The sequence below is a fragment of the Podarcis melisellensis genome, assembly GCF_964234715.1.
Source record: "Podarcis melisellensis genome assembly, chromosome: 12".
Classification (NCBI taxonomy): domain Eukaryota; kingdom Metazoa; phylum Chordata; class Lepidosauria; order Squamata; family Lacertidae; genus Podarcis; species Podarcis melisellensis.
Window position 1 is genome coordinate 56519521 of NC_138544.1, and position 19275 is coordinate 56538795.

At 48.2% G+C, this 19275-nt stretch overlaps 1 protein-coding gene across 9 annotated transcripts in view; it reads left to right on the top strand.

The window, feature by feature from the left end:
- NBEAL2 (neurobeachin like 2) overlaps positions 1–19275 on the top strand; it is a 202455-nt gene that overhangs the window by 94073 nt on the left and 89107 nt on the right. For 5 of the 9 annotated variants that reach the window (XM_081931352.1, XM_081931354.1, XM_081931356.1 and 2 more), the window contains exons 6-9: positions 3963–4045; positions 8698–8783; positions 10330–10636; positions 14590–14696. In XM_081931352.1, coding sequence (XP_081787478.1) covers positions 3963–4045; positions 8698–8783; positions 10330–10636; positions 14590–14696 — 583 coding nt within the window. Of the gene's footprint in view, positions 1–3962; positions 4046–8697; positions 8784–10329; positions 10637–12489; positions 12596–14589; positions 14697–19275 lie in introns of those variants that run through there. The other 4 variants (XM_081931357.1, XM_081931359.1, XM_081931358.1 and 1 more) reach the window with 2 other exon arrangements.

The following is a 19275-nucleotide window of genomic DNA, read 5'->3' on the forward strand; positions in this document are numbered from 1 at the left end:
TTTTACACCTTGTGACTCGCTGATGTTTTTTTTTGCTAATAGTTTAGTATTTATTGCAATTGACTTTCTGTTAAGGATTGTTTGCTGATAGTTACCGTATTTTTCGCTCTATAGGACGCACCCGACCATAGGACGCACCTTGTTTTAGAGGGGGAGAACAAGGGGGGGGGAATCTCCCCCTCTCTGCTCAGCGGCCCTTCAGTTAAGTGGCAGGAGAAACGGAGCCCCTTCCATTTCTCCTCCCGCTTCACTGAAGGGCCGCTGCGCAGCTCTTCCTCTCTGCTGAAGCCAGGAGAGTCTTGCTCTCCTGGCTTCAGCAATAGGAACACGTAGCCTCCAGAGCACAACGGGACCTCCCGCTGCGCTCCGGAGGCTTCAGGCGGCTATCCCGACCCCTCTCGCTCTCCAGGCTTCAGCGAAAGCAACGCGAAGCCTCCGGAGCACGGAAGGAGTGCTCCCTCTGCACTTCGGAGGCTTCGCATTGCTATCGCTGAAGCCAAGGAGCCTGCATTCGCTCAATAGGACGCACACACATTTCCCCTTCATTTTTTGGAGGGGAAAAAGTGCGTCCTATAGAGCGAAAAATACGGTAATTTCATTGTGCACTGTTACATTCTGAAGGGTTATTGAGGGTTAATTTACAGTCATACCTTGGGTTACAGATGCTTCAGGTAGCGTTTTTTTGGGTTGCGGACCACCAAAACCTGGAAGTACCGGAATGGGTTACTTCTGGGTTTCGGCGGTCGTGCATGCGCAGAAGCACTAAATTGCGCTTTGCGCATGCGCATATGCGCCGAATCACAACCTGCACATGTGCAGATGCGCCGCTGCAGGTTCTGAACATGCATCCCGCACGGATCACATTCGCAACCTGAGCGTCCACTGTATTTGAAATAACTTGTTTATTTTGAAGTTATGTTTCTGATATGACCTTTTTTGTATTGGATCAGATACAGTGGTACCTCGCAAGACGAAATTAATTCGTTCTGCGAGTTTTTTCGTCTTACGAATTTTTCATCTTGCGAAGCACGGATTCAAGCAATGCACCCTGGGTATTAACGGTTTTAAGAAAAAGGAAACAAACTTGCTAGACGTTTTCGTCTTGCGAAGCAAGCCCATAGGGAAATTCGTCTTGCGAAGCAACTCAAAAAACGAAAAACTCTTTCGTCTTGCGAGTTTTTCGTCTTACGAGGCATTCGTCTTGCGAGGTACCACTGTAGTTCTAATGTCTGTGCGATCCTTGTTGTTTTGTCGGCTTATAAACTGCCTCGTGTGATATTGAAAGGCAGTGTACAAATTAAAAATTAAATTAAATTCTTCCCAAAGGAGGCTGCCAGGCGGTTGAGCTTCTTGGCTGATTATACGGTTTCGCTGGGGTCTTGCCATGAAGCCGGAGAAAGGCATTTCAGTGTTTACTATTTGAAGGCGCTCTTGAGATCTGAAAATGCCTGTGTCCCTTGGGGCAAGCAGAGAATGCCAAGCAGGGCTGTTAAAACAAAAGCTTCGGTTTGTTTATACCTTCCATTAATCAAGTGCACTTAATTTTACGGGGAAATCAATGAAGCGCTGGCTTGCGGCCGGCAGCAGGAGAGCGGCTGCCGCGATTCGTGGGCTCAGGTTGTGGGGCCGGCTGCCAAAATCCATTCCTGCGCAGGGTGATTGCAGACGCGTGGAACGACGAGAGTCGGGGTTGCAACTGGGGACGGGGCTGGAAGTCCATGGCAGCTCAGCCATTTTCACGCAGGAGCTCCTGGGTTCAGCTGCTGGCATTTCCAGTTAGGAAATCAGCCGGTAGGGAACCAAATGTCAAGGATCTGTCAAGGAGACAGGTCAATCACAGGGTGGGCACAAACAGCAGCGTCCTCTGGTTCGCCTTCACCCAGCTGAGTTGGCAAGAGTACAGCGCCAATAATGCCAAGGTTGCAGGTTTGATCCCTGTACGGTATAATAAATAATAATAAGAATAAGAATAATTTATTATTTATACCCTACTCATCTGGCTGGGTTTTCCTAGCCACTCTGGTCATTCTGGACGCGGGTGGCGCTGTGGGTTAAACCACAGTGCCTAGGACTTGCCGATCAGAAGGTTGGCGGTTCGAATCCCCGCAACTGTGTGAGCTCCCGTCACTTGATCCCTGCTCCTGCCAACCTAGCAATTCAAAAGCACATCAAAATGCAAGTAGATAAATAGGTACCACTCCAGCGGGAAGGTCAACGGTGTTTCCATGCACTGCTCTGGTTCGCCAGAAGCGGCTTAGTCATGCTGGTCACATGACCCGGAAGCTGTAGGCCGGCTCCCTCGGCCAATAAAACGAGATGAGCGCTGCAACCCCAGAGTCGGCCACGACTGGACCTAATGGTCAGGGGTCCTTTACCCATCTGGCTGGGTTTTCCTAGCCACTCTGGGCAGCGTCCAACAAAAAATTGAAATACAATACAGTGATACCTCTGGTTGCGAACAGGATCTGTTCCGGAGGCCCGTTCGCAACCTGAAAACTGTGCAACCTGAAGCGCTGTATTTGCGCATGTGCACTGCGCGATTTAGCGCTTCTGCGCATGTGCAAGCGGCGAAACCCGGAAATAACCCTTTCCAGCACTTTTGGGTCGCCACGGGATGCAACCTGAAAAGATGTAACCTGAAGCGTCCGTAACATGAGGTATGACTGTAGTCAAACATTAAAAGCTTCCCTAAACAGCTCCAACGAACAGCTCCCTCAAAAGCTTCTCCAACAATGGAGGGAGTCAAAAAGAGGGAGAGTGCTGTGTGCCTTGTCCCATTTGTTACCTGGGCAGGTAAGGTCATGCTCATTTCTAGTAACATGCAAAGGAAGGATGCTCCAGGCCAGGAGGAAACAGGAAGTTTTTGACCGGCTGGACCAAACATTCCCCTGCATGTCCACTCTAGGAAAACAAGGAATGTTGTACTTGACTGCTACTTATGTATCACATCCCACAGGGTTTTCCTCCTGGGATAAAGCAGTAGGGACATAGGGAAGTGTCAGTGAGCCCTCAGATAGACCAATCGTCCTGATTCTGGATAAAGCAGTTTCCTGTGTTCCTAACTCCTCCTGCAACCCCATAATAATAATTATTTATTATTTATACCTCGCCCATCTGACTGGGTCTCCACAGCCACCCTGTCAGCTTCCAACAAAGTATACCGTGGTCTGTTAAACATTAAAAGCTTCCCTAAACAGAGCTGCCTTCAGATGTCTTCTAAAAGTCTGGTAGTTGTTGTTCTTTTTGACATCTGGTGGGAGGGCGTTCCACAGGGCAGGCGCCACCACCGAGAAGGCCCTCTGCCTGGTTCCCTGTAACCTCACATCTTGCAAGGATGGAACCGCCAGAAGGCCCTCGGCACTGGACCTCTGTGTCCAGGCAGAACGATGGGGGTGGAGACACTCCTTCAGGCATACTGGGCCAAGGCCGTTTAGGGCTTTAAAGGTCAGCACCAACACTTTGAATTGTGCTTGGAAACGTACTGGGAGCCAATGTAGGTCTTTCAAGACCGGTGTTATGTGGTCCAGGTGGCCACTCCCAGTCACCAGTCTAGCTGCTGCATTCTGGATTAATTGCAGTTTCCGGGTCACCTTCAAAGGTAGCCCCACGTAGAGCGCGTTGCAGTAGTCCAAGCGGGAGATAACCAGAGCATGCACTACTCTGGCGAGACAGTCTGCGGGCAGGTCGGGTCTCATCCTGTGTGCCAGATGGATCTGGTAGACAGCTGCCCTGGGCACAGAATTAACCTGCACCTCCATGCATAGCTGTGAGTCCAAAATGACTCCCAGGCTGCGCACCTGGACCTTCAGGGGCACAGTGACCCCATTCAGGACCAGGGAGTCCTAACTAGAGGAACGCTTCTCGCTGGCGTTTGTGCTTGTGTTGTACCATCCTGTGTGAACGCTGCCTCCTTCGTCTACAAAACCTTTCTCACGCCCCTCTGCATGTCTCGCCTCTCCTAGGGAGATCGTCAGCATGAAAGAGAAGAGCAAATACAAGTTTGCGCCAGCTGTGTTGCCTCAGGAGTTCAACTCGTTTTTCCAAGGTAAATACTTCACTTTCGCTCTCTCTCCACCCTCGCGGCCTTCCCCGGTTTTTCCACTCAAGAATGGCAGTACAGTGGCACCTTGGTTCTCACGCTTAATCCGTTCCGGAAGTCCGTTCCAAAACCAAGGCATGCTTTCCCCTGGAAAGTAATGCAAAAAGGGGGTTAATCTGTTCCAGACTTTTAAAAACAGCAATTTAACATGAATTTTGCTATCTAATGAGACCATTGATCCATAAAATGAAAGCAGTAATCAATGGACTGTACTATAAAATAAATAAGACAGTATTGTAGATGATCAAAATTAATATATTTTTCTTACCTGCGCAGATGATAGTCATTGTTTGGAAGGGGGGCTTTTGTCCATTTCTGCAGTCACACAATCAATCAGTCGGTAGCGGAACTGGGTTCCACACAGCCACAAAAAAACTGACTGAAAAAGCCTCAAAAACAAAATCGCAAAATAGCAGAAACAAAAGCACGAAAGTTAATCGGTTCGGGAAGTCCATTTGACTTTTGAAATGTTCAAAAACCAAGGCGCAGCTTCTGATTGGTGCAGGCGTCACGGAAACAATAGCTGACAGCCTCATCGGACGTTCGGCTTCCGAAAAACATTAAAAAACTGGAACACTTACTTTTGGGTTTTCGGAGTTTGAGAACCAAGGTGTTTGAGAACTAAAGCGTTTGAGAACCAAGGTACCACTGTTTCCCTGTTCACCGCCTGTCCCGCTGTCCATGCACAACTCATCTTAACACAACTGATCCAGGTGTTTGCAACACCGAAGTTTTCCTGATCCACTCATTCCGAAATCTGTCGTGCCAGGGAAGAAACAAACTGGAAGTTGACTTTTTGCGTTGTGTACAGAACAGGAAACAAACCACGAGTGTCAGTTTTATCAGGACAGCTTCTAAATTGATCTATTCCACACATACACACAAGCCAGGAAAGCCCTTTCATCACATTTTCCGCGTTCATTTAAAAACAGCCACTGCTGAGCAAGTTCCTAGTCCTCCTGGGCGATGGAGATTTCAGAAGACAGGCTAACGAAGATTTCAGGGATTGTGGGATGCAGCTTTGGTTGCTCTGTTTACCTCCCCCGCCCTTCCTGTGCTTAACAAAATCAGGAAAAAAATGGGTGAAATAAGAGATCAAAGTTGCTGGTTCATACGAGGAACAAAATTCACAATATTCACTGTTCACAAGAGTGTGATGGAGGCTGCGTGTTCTTTGGACAGGAAGCAAATCTTAAGGGGAATTGAGCTTCATCTTCGCTTGTGTATAGTCATACCTCGGGTTACAGCCGCTTCAGGTTGCGTTTTTTCGGGTTACGGACCACCAAAACCTGGAAGTACCGGAACGTGCATATGCAGAAGCGCCAAATTGAAACCCGCGCATGCACAGGTGCGGGTTGTGAACTCTGGGGGTTGCGAACGTGCATCCCGCACGGATCACATTCGCAACCCAAGCTGTAATGTCACAAAATAAAATTTAGTGTTTGCCTTGTGTGTCAATGTTCAGGTCATGACAAAGAGTTTGTAAGGGAGATCAGTGTTCCCTACAACTTTCCTGCAAGGTAGATGCAGTGTGTGAGAGACAGACAGACAGACAGACAGACAGACAGAGAGCGTCTTGCCCAGGGCCCCCCAAGTGAGCTCAATGAAGAGGTGAGACTCACATCTCATAAGACTCAAGACCAGGGGTCAGCAAACTTTTTCAGCAGGAGGCCGGTCCACTGTCCTTCAGACATTGTGGGGGGCCGGACTATATTTTTTTGGGAAATAATAATAATAATAATAATAATAATAATAATACAGTGGTACCTCGGGTTACATACGCTTCAGGTTACATACGCTTCAGGTTACAGACTCTGCTAACCCAGAAGTAGTACCTCGGGTTAAGAACTTTGCTTCAGGATGAGAACAGAAATCGTGCTCCGGCAGCGGGAGGCCCCATTAGCTAAAGTAGTGCTTCAGCTTAAGAACAGTTTCAGGTTAAGAACGGACCTCCTGAACGAATTAAGTACTTAACCCGATGTACCATAATAATAATAATAATAATAATAATATTTATTTATTTATACATACATACATACATACATACCACACACATCTGGCTGGGCTTCCCCAGACACTGGGCAGCTTACAACAAAATATTAAAATACTGTAATGCATCAAACATTAAAAGCTTCCCTAAACAGGGCTGCCTTCAGAAGTCTTCTAAAAGTCAGATAGTTGTTTTTCTCTTTGACATCTGGTGGGTGGGCATTCCACAGGGCGGGCGCCACCACCGAGAAGGCCCTCTGCCTGGTTCCCTGTAACTTGGCTTCTCGCAGGGTGGGAACCGCCAGAAGGCCCTCAGCACTGGACTCCTACGTCCCATAAATAACCCAGAGTTGCATTTTAAATAAAAGCACACATTCTACTCATGTAAAAACACGCTGATTCCTGGACCGTCCATGGACCAGATTTCGAAGGCGAATGGGCCGGATCCGACCTCTGGGCCTTAGTTTGCCTATCCCTGCTCAAGACTGTCTCTCCTCTGTGCCAGCTGCACACTGCAAAATCCACGAATGAAAACCTTGCAGAAAGCGGGGAAGCCAATTTCAGATAAACAGCCATGCGATTTTTTTAAAGACACCTGACGGTGGCTCTGTTCGGGGACGTTTTTAGTGTTTTCAACACCCCTTTTGCTTAAAAATAAACAGGTTCCGAGTCAACTGCCCCTTCTGCCCGCAAACGACATTCCCAGTCGCCTCTCTCCCAGTAAGCCTGTTTTCCAGAGTGCTGAGGGCAACCCTCTTACGCCGGCCAATTTTTTTTAAGTGTGATTAAAGAGCAATTAATCTGCATTAAGTGACTTTTTCCTGCACTGGGAGACCAGATATCCCTGCCAGTTTGCATGGTCAGCCTTTTCTCCTGCCAAGATATGAATTAGATTCACATGTCAGCTTTAAGGTGGGGGAGCATCTATGCAAACTGAAAGAAAAATACGTGCATCTATGAGTAACTATTTATTTTTATTTTTAAAAAAGCAAGGGAGATGTAATCCCCCACACCCGCCAATTCCAGACATTTAAAGTGCCATTATCTCTCCCCTTTCCCGCCGATCTAAATTTAATTTATCTCCTTTGTTGCTTTTTATTTATCCTCTGGGCTGCTGAAGGGATCACAGTCAATAAATGCTAGGCTGAGCTCCGTGAGAAGGAAGGTCTGTGTCACTGGTTTGTCAAGAGCTTCTTCTTCAAAAAGCATCAAATTAGTTCAGGGGAATGGATTTGCAGAAACCGTTGGCAGATGTCTGATTTTTTTATTATTTTTGTATCTATAAAAAAACTCCTAGGAGTTTTCAGGGTTTTTCCCCCCTTGCCAGGTGCCTGCAAACTGCAAGGCACTTATATCAACTGAGCATTAATAATGGCTTTGGCTGCCAGTGGGGGATTTCTCTGAGCTATTTGGGGCGTTTTGGGTGCAGCCGTGTGATTACAGAATTGTAGAGTTGGAAAGAGACCCCGAGGAATCTCTTGCCCAACCTGAGACTTGAACCCACGACCCGGAGATTAAGAGTCTCATGTTCTCCCAACTGAGCATGACCAACACTTCGTCCAAGAACGTAGCAAGTTGCCTTATACCAGATCCGGCCAGATCGATTCCTGCATTGCCGGGCGCTGGACAAGACCAGGGGTCAGCAAACTTTTTCAGCAGGGGACTGGTCCATTGTCCCTCAGTCCTTGGGGGGGCGACTATATTTTGGGGGAGAAAATGAATGAATTCCTATGCCCCACAAATAACCCAGAGATGCATTTTAAATAAAAGCGCACATTCTACTCATGTAAAAACACCAAGCAGGCCCCACACATTTTAATTTTAAGATGCATTTTAATTAATTGATTGCTTGTCGTTATGTTCTTTGTATACTGTGTTAGTTTTATGATGTTAGCTGCCCTGAGCCCGGCTCCGGCAGGGGATTGCAGGGTACAAATCAATATTTATTTATTTAACATTTCAGCACAGGTTGTTGCTGTTATTGTTGTTTAGTGGTTTAGTCGTGTCCGACTCTTGATGGCCCCCTGGACCAGAGCACGCCAGGCACTCCTGTCTTCCACTGCCTCCCGCAGTTTGGTCAAACTCATGCTGGCAGCTTCGAGAACACTGTCCAACCATCTCATCCTCTGGCGTCCCCTTCTCCTTGTGCCCTCCATCTTTCCCAACATCAGGGTCTTTCCCAGGGAGTCTTCTCTTCTCATGAGGTGGCCAAAGTCTTGGAGCCTCAGCTTCAGGATCTGTCCTTCCAGTGAGCACTCAGGGCTGATTTCCTTCAGAATGGAGAGGTTTGATCTTCTTGCAGTCCATGGGACTCTCAAGAGTCTCCTCCAGCACCAGAATTCAAAAGCATCAATTCTTCGGTGATCAGCCTTCTTTATGGTCCAGCTCTCACTGCCATACATCACTACAGGGAAAACCATAGCTTTAACTATGCTTCAGCACCGTATAGCATCAAAATAACTTTTCTTTTTATTTGCAGAATATGGATGGTTATCTTTCCAAAATGAGAGCAAGCACTTGTGTTCTGTGTTACAAACCGAGCACTGCTGGAAGTTGTTCCTTTTTGTTTTCCGATGTAAAACGCCTTTCTCTCTTGCCTCCTTCGCTAGAGTGCTTCCAAGAGGGCGAACAGCTTCCCGAGGTCCTTCAGGTGCGACTGATCCATCTCTTCGGCGCCATTGTCTCCGGAGCCAAGGCAAGCTTTCCTCTCTGTGAAATTTCAGGCTCTGCCCTGGAAGTAGAGACCCTCAGCGGGTGGTGAAGTTATGCTATAGTAATATTAATAATATAGTAATAATGATTTATTATTTATACCCTGCCCATCTGGCTGGGCTTTCCCAGCCACTCGGGGCGGCTTCGCTTCCTAAAAATATTAAAATACTGTAATACATCAAACATTAAAAGCTTCCCTAAACAGGGCAGCCTTCAGATGTCTTCTAAAAGTCTGGTAGTTGTTGTTCTCTTTGACATCTGCTGGGAGGGCGTTCCACAGGGCGGGCGCCACCACCGAGAAGGCCCTCTGCCTGGTTCCCTGTAACTTGGCTTCTTGCAGTGAGGGAACCGCCAGAAGGCCCTCGGCGCTGGACCTCAGTGTCCGGGTACAACGATGGGGGTGGAGATGCTCCTTCAGGTATACTGGACCGAGGCCGTTTAGGGCTTGAAAAGTCAGCACCAACACTTTGAATTGTGCTCGGAAACGTACTGGTTACCAGACGTCCCTGGTTCCCGGGCACAGTCCCCGGATTTGCAAATCTGTCCCTGGACAAATTCCTTCCCCAGAATGTCCCCAGATTTGCAAATCTGTCCTGGGAAACATGGCAGCGGCAGCCTGGAGCCAGCCTGGTAGCACAGTTGGCTCTGGCTGGATTCAGGAGCTGCTGTCAGATTGGTGTAGTGGTTAAGAGCGGTAGTCTCGTAATCTGGGGAACCGGGTTCGCGTCTCCGCTCCTCCACATGCAGTTGCTGGGCGACCTTGGGCCAGTCACACTTCTCACCAGGAGCAGAGACGCGGACTTGCCGATCAGAAGGTTGCCGGTTCTAATCCCTGCAACGGGGTGAGCTCCCATTGCTCGGTCCCTGCTCCTGCCAACCTAGCAGTTCAAAAGCACATCAAAGTGCAAGTAGATAAATAGGCACCACTGCAGCAGGAAGGTAAACGGCGTTTCCGTGCGCTGCTCTGGTTCACCAGAAGCGGCTTAGTCATGCTGGCCACATGACCCAGAAGCTGTACGCCAGCTCCCTCGGCCAGTAAAGCGAGATGAGCGCCGCAACCCCAGAGTCAATCAACCTATCCAAGATGGCGGCACGTGCAGACGCTGCAGCTGAAAGCTCTCTGGAGGGGAGTCAGGGTTTGTTAGGTCAGAGTTTTTAGGGGTTTTTGAATGTCTTATGTAGATTTTTCAGTTTCATTGTGGTACCTCAGTTTAAGTACTTAATTCGTTCCGGAGGTCCGTTCTTAACCTGAAACTGTTCTTAACCTGAAGCACCACTTTAGCTAATGGGGCCTCCTGCTGCCATCGCGCGATTTCAGTTCTCATCCTGAAGAAAAGTTCTTAACCCGAGGTACTATTTCTGGGTTAGCAGAGTCTGTAACCTGAAGCGTATGTAACCTGAGGTACCACTGTATCGTATCTTATCGTAAAAGTTTGGAATGCTTTGCTTTGGCACAGTGCAAAATACTTCAGCGCAGCCTTTCTCAAGCCCAGGCTCTGAAAGTTGGTCTTGCTTTCTCTTCTCAACAGCAAAACGCTCTCCTGGTGGTCACCCCGTCCTCGGTCGAGGTCCTCATGCTGGTGCTTCGGAGGTGGTGTTCCCCGGTCAGCGGGCCCCCCAGAGACTCCAAACTGCTGCAGTTGACCCTGAAGGGCTTGGTCGGCATGGTCCACGTTCTCCACGCCAGTAGCCCCGACCAGCGCCAAGTCGAGATCCGAACCATCTTAGACAGCTACTTCAAGGTCTTGAACTCGGACCAGCCCATGGCGTCGCTGGAAGGCTCTCCCGGCCCTCACTGGGAGGAGAGGCTCATTGCACTCAGGGTGAACATGTTGGGTAAGTGCTGGATTCTCTTAAATCGGGCTACATTTAAAACTTGCCATTGAGGTTTCATTGTTGTTGTTTAGTCGTTTAGTCGTGTCCGACTCTTCGTGACGCCCTGAACCAGAGCACGCCAGGCACTCCTGTCTTCCACTGCCTCCTGCAGTTTGGTCAAACTCATGCTGGTAGCTTCAAGAACACTGTCCCACCATCTCGTCCTCTGTCGTCCTCTTCTCCTTGTGCCCTCCATCTTTCCCAACATCAGGGTTTATTCCAGGGAGTCTTCTCTTCTCATGAGGTGGCCAAAGTCTTGGAGCCTCAGCTTCAGGATCTGTCCTTCCAGTGAGCACTCAGGGCTGATTTCCTTCAGAATGGAGAGGTTGGATCTTCTTGCAGTCCATGGGACTCTCAAGAGTCTCCTCCAGCACCATAATTCAAAAGCATCCATTCTTCGGCGATCAGCCTTCTTGATGGTCCAGCTCTCATACATCACTACTGGGAAAACCATAGCTTTAACTATACGGACCTTTGTTGGCAAGGTGATGTCTCTGCTTTTTAAGATGCTGTCTAGGTTTCATACCTTTCTTTAACATCAGCAGCTCACCCCAAATCAAATATCTTTAATACGGTCAATGACCAGAAAGCAGTTTATAAAAATATGACATTATAAGTAGTATTGTGCTACAAATACCAGTGGAAATATGGCCAATTCACAGAATTGGTGCTTATATTTATGCCAGGTTTCGTCTTTTAAGGTTTTAAAAATTGAATTCAAATGTCACTACTGTTTATTATCGTTCCTTCGATGTTTACAATTTGAACTCCGTTGCTGACATCATTGCTGCTCTTATTCTTGTTGCAATGTAACAGTACTTTGCCACAGGCCTGTTAATTTCGGGCTCTTTATCAGCTAAGAGGTGTCTGATATAGGTGTCGTCTGTACTACGAGGTATTTTCCTCAGAATCGGTTCGATCAGCTCTTTTCTTGAGTCTCGATATAATGGGCAGTATAAGATGACATGCCCGATAGTTTCGATTTCGTTGCTGTTACATGGACATAATCTTTGTTCGATCGGTATTTTGTTGTATCTTCCCTCTAGAAGAGCTGAAGGGAGAGTGTTAAAGCGGGCCCTGGAAAATGCCCATCGGTGTTTAGCGTTATCTAGAACTTTGTGGCAGCTCACCCCATCGCAGGGATTCGAACCGCCGACCTTCTGATCAGCAAGTCCTAGGCTCTGTGGTTTGGACCACAGCGCCACTGCAAAACCAGCTTGGTCCCAAGTGATTTTTTCTATTGCTGTTGTTGTTTGTAGTCTGCCCTTCTGACTGGGTTGCCACTCTGAGCAGCTGATTTGAAGAGGGTGGGCAACGTCCTGAGTTGGACACGGGCCCTTATTAATAATATTTATACTCCGCCCATCTGGCTGGGTTTCCCCAGCCAATCTGGGTGGCTCCCAACAGAAAGCACAATAAAACATCAAACATGAAAAGCTTCCCTAAACAGGGCTGCCTTCGGATGTCTTCTAAAAGTCAGACAGTTGTTTATTTCCTTGACATCTGATGGGAGGGCGTTCCACAGGGCGGGCACCACCGAGAAGGCTCTCTGCCTGGTTCCCTGTAACTTGGCTTCTCGCAGCGAGGGAACCGCCAGAAGACCCTCGGAGCTGGACCTCAGTGTCCGGGCTGAACAATGAGGGTGGAGATGCTCCTTCAGGTATACTGGGCCGAGGCCGTTTAGGGCTTCAAAGGTCAGCACCAACACTTTTGCTTGGAAACGTATTGCTCTTTCCCCAGTGGTGTGGTGAGTCAAGGGGAAATCCCACTGTGGAGAGCTTTAAATTCCAAGTCCCCTGCTCTTCTAGAACTAAGTTGGAAGGGCTGCCATGGAAACAGGCTGTACGTTGCTAGGGTGGTGGCGTTGCAGGACACAGCTCCTTGCTCCCATCTTCCAAAAAGGTATCAGTCCATTAGAAGGTAGGATCCCATTCGAAAAGGCTGAGGTTGGTGGTCTCTAGTTTTGAAGGCCCCCTTGACCATCTGCCTTTCTGCCAACGTCCGTCATCTGAGACTGATGCATCGCAAAGACTGTAGAGTTGCAAGAATAGGCAAGCTCCCATCTGGAGCCTTTGCTTTCGACATCTGTGAATTGGGGTTGATCGGTGCGGGAAAGCAAATAGCGCCTGTCTATTTCTCAGAGCCTTGCAGTTGTTCAAACTGGCATGCCTTTGGGCAGTGCCAGATTTACATATAAGCTAAACAAGCTACGGAATGCGGGTGGCACTGTGGGTTAAACCACAGAGCCTAGGACTTGCTGATCAGAAGGTCGGCGGTTCAAATCCCCGCAACGGGGTGAGCTCCCGTTGCCTGGTCCCTACTCCTGCCAACCTAGCAGTTTGGAAGCACACCAGTGCAAGTAGATAAATAGGTACCAGTCCGGCGGGAAGGGAAACGGCGTTTCTGTGCACTGCTCTGGTTCGCCAGAATCGGCTTAGTCATGCTGACCACATGACTCAGAAGCTGTATGCCAGCTTCCTCGGCCAATAAAGCAAGATGAGCGCTGCAACCCCAGAGTCGGCCGTGACTGGACCTAATGGTCAGGGGTCCATTTACCTTTATTCCATCAACTATCACTTTCTTCCTGTTGCTCAAGTTGCAAACCCTCCCCGCGATTTCATTTGGTTATAATATTTTTTTTCAAATGAAAAAAGTCTTCCCCTCTTCCCTAAATTGTCCGACATATTGATCTCTTTCTTTGACCATCCCTTTTGGTCCCAAGCCTTGTGTAAACAGGAGTGGAGGGTACAGACCTCTGGAAGGAGAGTTGGAGGAGTGGAAATCTTCAGGAACTGAGTGCAGATCAGGATCAGGAAAAGCCTTTCTGCTGCAATCGCTGTTCTCGTACGGCGCTCTGTTTAGCAAAAATGCTGGGATACCTGAATATCAGTCCACCTCCATCAGTCTAAAACTTTATGCTTTGTTTCTGAGCATCTTTCTGAGCATCCTCTGGCTGGTTGTGTGCTGATGGTTTGTTGTTGTTTAGTCATTTAGTCGTGTCCGACTCTTTGTGACCCCACGGACCAGAGCACGCCAGGCACTCCTGTCTTCCACTGCCTCCCGCAGTTTGGTCAAACTCATGCTAGTAGCTTCAAGAACACTGTCCCACCATCTCGTCCTCTGGCGTCCCCTTCTCCTTGTGCCCTCCATCTTTCCCAACATCAGGGTCTTTTCCAGGGAGTCTTCTCTTCTCATGAGGTGGCCAAAGTATTGGAGCCTCAGCTTCACAATCTGTGCTTGAGAGCCAGTGTGGTGTAGTGGTTAAGAGCGGTAGTCTCTAATCTGGGGAACCGGGTTCCCGTCTCCGCTCCTCCACATGCAGCTGCTGGGTGACCTTGGGCCAGTCACCCTTCTCTGAAGTCTCTCAGCCCCACTCACCTCACAGAGTGTTTGTTGTGGGGGAGGAAGGGAAAGGAGAATGTGAGCCGCTTTGAGACTCCTTAAAGGGAGTGAAAGGCGGGATATCAAATCCAAACTCTTCTTCTTCTTCTTCTTCTTCCTTCCAGTGAGCACTCAGGGCTGACTTCCTTCAGAATGGAGAGATTTGATCTTTTTGCAGGAGACTCTCAAGAGTCTCCTCCAGCACCAGAATTCAAAAGCATCCATTCTTCGGTGATCAGCCTTCTTTATGGATGGTTTAGTGAGGTCCTTTGTCAATGTGGTGTAGTGGTTAAGAGCGGTAGTCTCATAATCTGGGGAACCGGGTTCGCGTCTCCGCTCCTCCACATGCAGCAGCAGGGTGACCTTGGGCTAGTCACACTTCTCTGAAGTCTCTCAGCCCCACTCATCTCACAGAGTGTTTGTTGTGGGGGAGGAAGGGAAAGGAGAATGTTAGCTGCTTTGAAACTCTTTAAAGGGAGTGAAAGGCGGGATATCAAATCCAAACTCTTCTTCTTTTTCTACCTCCGCTGCAGATGCCATTCCGGAAATGTTAAACTGCGATGACCGTCCTGTCCTGCAGGCCCTCTTCCTGAGCAACAACTGCTTTGAGCACATCATACGCCTGATCCAGAACAGTAAGGTACAGTAATAATACAGTACCATCCTTGGGGGGTTGGCTTTGCATTCACTTGAGTCCTACCAAATGGCTTAATTTTTTTTTAAAAAAAAATTCCTGCATTTGGAAAGGAGTCTGGCTAACGCCGCCGCCCAAGGCAATGCTGGTTTTACAAGAGATGCTCAAATCGCTCTTTGAATATCTCCTAGTCATGGTGCAGTTAAGGCACACACGCACACCCGCTTGAAAATAATGGCATTTTGTGTGCCTTTTTTGTTCCCCTTGCTACCCTGAGCGCTTGGGAGAAAAAACAGAATAAAAGTAGAACAGATAACATCGCAGTTGAGGGTCTCAGATGCCTAAAGCTGAGCTTACGAGCTCAGAACCAGGGGTGTTCTGGTTCACAGCAGCCAGGAAAAGTTAATCTCCGGGGTGCAAAATTGAGCCTTTTTAAGGGATGCTGTTGGCGCTGTGGGTTAAACGACAGAGCCTAGGACTTGCCGATCAGAAGGTCAGCAGTCCGAATCCCTGCGACGGGGTGAGCTCCCGTTGCTCGGTCCCTGCTCCTGCCAACCTAGCAGTTCAAAAGCACGCCCAAGTGCAAGTAGATAAATAGGTACCACTCCGGCGGGAAGGTAAACGGCAATTCCATGCGTTTCTCTGGTTCGCCAGAAGCGGCTTAGTCATGCTGGCCACATGACCCGGAAGCTGTATGCCGGCTCCCTCAGCCAATAAAGCGAGATGAGAGCCGCAACCCCAGAGTCGGCCACGACTGGACCTAATGGTCAGGGGTCCCTTTAGCTTTACCTTCAGCGGCATGAGCCATTGGTTATGTGGGAGAAGCATTATTTGGCTGAGGCAAGGATGCTGAAACCTGCACGCCACATCCAGCCTGAGAAACCAGGGCTGGTGACCTTCATCCAAAAAACGCCTCCCCTTTGATTTAATGTGCCAAGGTTTTTCTTCTCTGGTGTGGAACCAGAGCAAGACTGCTGTGGCTTTGGAGTAGCGCTGTGCCAGAAGAAGAGACCCATCGCAGACCATGCACTCTTTTTCTCCCTCCAAGGAAGGAGAACCTACTCCCTCCTGAGGGAGACCGTTCCACTGTTGAACGGCTCTTGCCGTCATAGAGTTATTTCTGATGTTTAGTCGAAATCTTTTTTGTTCCTGTCTTTGGGCTTATCCACACTATGTCTCGTCCCTCTGCTTTTCCAGGCCTTTCCCTATTACCTATTATTATTATTATTATTACTGCTATTATTACTGCTATTATTATTATTATTATTATTATTATTATTATTATTATTATACCACCCTTCATCCAAAGTTCACAGGGCGGTTCACAACATATGAAAACAAAAGATACATACCGTATTTTTCGTTCTATAAGACGCACCAGACCACAAGACACACCTAGCTTTTGGAGGAGGAAAACAAGAAAAAAAAAATCTGAATCTCAGAAGCCAGAACAGCAAGAGGGATCGCTGCGCAGTGAAAGCAGCAATCTCTCTTGCTGTTCTGGCTTCTGGGATAGCTGCGCAGCCTGCATTCGCTCCATAAGACGCACACACATTTCCCATTTCTTTTTAGCAGGGAAAAGGTGCGTCTTATAGAGCGAAAAATACGGTAGTTAAACCAAAGCAAAACAGACCAGCAATGCCCCTTCCCACAATGGTACAATTATTACAATTAAAACAGTAATGAATATGAGGGGTAAGGGAGGCAAACTACTAGTTGCCAGGTTGCGAAAAAAGATAAAAACAAGGCGTACAATGAAAACCCTGTGAAAAATCCTTTTTTACTCGGATTGCCATTTGTTCCAATCTGTCTTTAAAGAGCGAGTTTTCCCTGGGAAGGGATGATGGGGCAGGGGGGGGGACCGCTTGGACCCGTGTTTTCTAGGCACGGTGCAGGCAGAAATGTGGGCGAAGCTTTTGCCTTCTTCGGGGGTGGGGAGTCTGCGTTTCTGGACCACGAGTCCCAGGACTCCTGATCATTGGCCATGGTGCCAGAGACTGATGAGAGTTGGAGTCCCAGGACATCTGGAGGGCCAAAGGTGTCTCACCTCTGGCCTTTGGGCTTGGAGATTTGCCGGTGAACCTGCAGAAGGAAGCAGTGGCAGTGGTCGGAAGATGGGGGAGGAACGATAGCAGCCTTCCTGCAGAACAAATCAAGATGCTTCGGTGCTTTGTATCTGACCATCCTCCACGGATCATGCAGAGTCCTTACGTAGGTTCCCTATTGGTAGGAGAAAATAACAGAGGACAACCAGAGAATATTGAGAAGCAAAGCAGCTAGTAAGCCTGATCTTTATTGATCTGTTGCAACAGGGTGCTCCCCTCACACGCAGGAGAGAGGAGGAACCCAGAACAATGGCGCGCAAGGCCTTATAAAGACTTTTGAAATTGCCGCCCTGTAGATCAAGACCACCCCCAGAAATATCATACATACATCAATCACAGAAGGGGTGTAACCTAAGACGACCCCTCAGATACATCATACCTACATCACAGAAAAGGCGGTCTAAAACAGAAATTTGAATGTTGTTTTTCTCCTGTCCTTGTTTATCTCCTGTCTGGCAGGTTACTTGATTGGATACCCTGCTTACTTGACTGGATTTCCTGGGGAGTCTGGCCAGTCTTTTGTAATGATAAATACTTAGTTCCTGAGCCAGGTCAGGCTCACACCCTATTCATATCTTAAATGTGTCCTTAAGACAGGATTTGTGAGGAAAGAGACAATGGGGAGGTTTCCCACTTTGACCTTGCAAAGAAAACATTTGCTCAGTTTAGGAATCAAAATGGTTCCAGTTTGGCCTTCCTGTGCTGATCTATGTATGTGCTTGGTTGGTACACTTATGAACATTTAACATATATCTAAGGGAAAATTCCTATCACACACACAGTTTCCATAATCTCTTCCAGTCGTGGGATCAGGGCCTTCTCTCGCCGCGTAGGCACAGAATTGGGCGAGAGCAAAATATGAAACGCAGTTCGAATTCCACAAAAAGTACAATGAACTGTGCCATAAAGATACAGATAAAATTACTCAAGCACACTAATGCATGATCTCGTACATCGAGATTCCTAAACACCCAACTGATGTGACGAAACAGGGAGTAGATGTATACTGCTCCCTGTTCCTTGTCGCATTGTTTTGCTGCTTTGGCGTCGTTCTGGACTGTCCGAGAACATACATTGTTGTGTCTGAGTGATTTTTATCCCTTTTTTTTATTGTGCCTTTATACTTCTTCGCATGGTCGGAGTAGCAGTTTATTCTTGCGGGTTTTTGCAGCCGTTCACGTACCACATTTTTTGCTCTATAGGGCGCACTTTTCCCCCTCCAAAAATTAAGGGGAAATGTGTGTGTGTCCTATGGAGCGAATGCAGGCTCCTTGGCTTCAGCGATAGCAACGCGAAGCCTCCGAAGCGCAGAGGGAGCGCTCCCTCCGCACTCCGGAGGCTATGCGTTGCTTTCGCTGAAGCCTGGAGAGCGAGAGGAGTCGGTGCGCACCAACCCCTCTCGATCTCCAGGCTTCAGGGATAGCTGCCTGAAGCCTTTGGAGCGCAGCGGGAGCTTGCGCTGCGCTCCAAAGGCTTCGGGTTCCTTTTGCTGAAGCCGTGAGAGCTTCAGTTTCGTTTCTCGTGCTGCTTCGCTGAAGGGGCACTGAGCAGAGAGGGGGATATATTTTTTTCTTGTTCTCCCCCTCTAAAACAAGGTGCGTCCTATGGTTGGGTGTGTTCTATAGAGCGAAAAATGTTTTTGCTGCTGCCCAGTTCTTTGTCTTAGGCCAAAGGTGGAGGTTCAGAATTTCATATCCCTTTTGGGCCTTGCTGATGTAGCGGGAGTACCTGCAAACACCGGAGAGAGAGAGAGAGAGAGAGAGAGAGAGAGAGAGAGAGAGAGAGAGAGAGAGAGAGAGAGATGGTAGACACGTTCATTCCCACAAAAACTGCAAACCAGCTTGTTCTGCCTTCCTTCCTGCTCCGCTGAGCTGACCTCCTGGAGGTGCTAAGCTCCCATTTTAGCCATAATTGCTTTGAAGCTGTTTGCCACAATCCTCCTTAGGAATCTTAACCAGGCTTTTCTCCGCTTCTACCCTGTGATTTAAGCATCAGTGTAATGCCTGCACCGTGGGGCGTCTCTTTATAGTCCGTGCTTACTGTTTTCAGCAGCTGACGGGCATTTTTATTCATTGGACGCATACAGCCAGGCTCACGTTCAAAGATTCTGGGGCTTTATTTGCATGTACACACACATATGCATGTTGGGACAAGCGTCGTGGAATAATAACAGCAACAACAACAATTTTATTATTTGTATGGCGCCCACCTAACTGGGTTGCCCCAGCCACACTCCCAACAAAAATATTAAAAACGCAAAAAAAACCCAACCTTTACAAACTTCCCTGAGCAGGGCTGCCTCCAGATGTCTTCTCAAGGTTTTGTAGCTCTTTATTTCCTTGACATCTGATGGGAGGGAGTTCCACAGGGTGGGTGCCACTGCCAAGAAAGCCCTCTGCCTGGTTCCCTGTAACATCACTTTTCACGGGGAGGAAACTGCCAGAAGGCTCTCAGAGGTGGACCTCAGTGTCCGGGCTGGA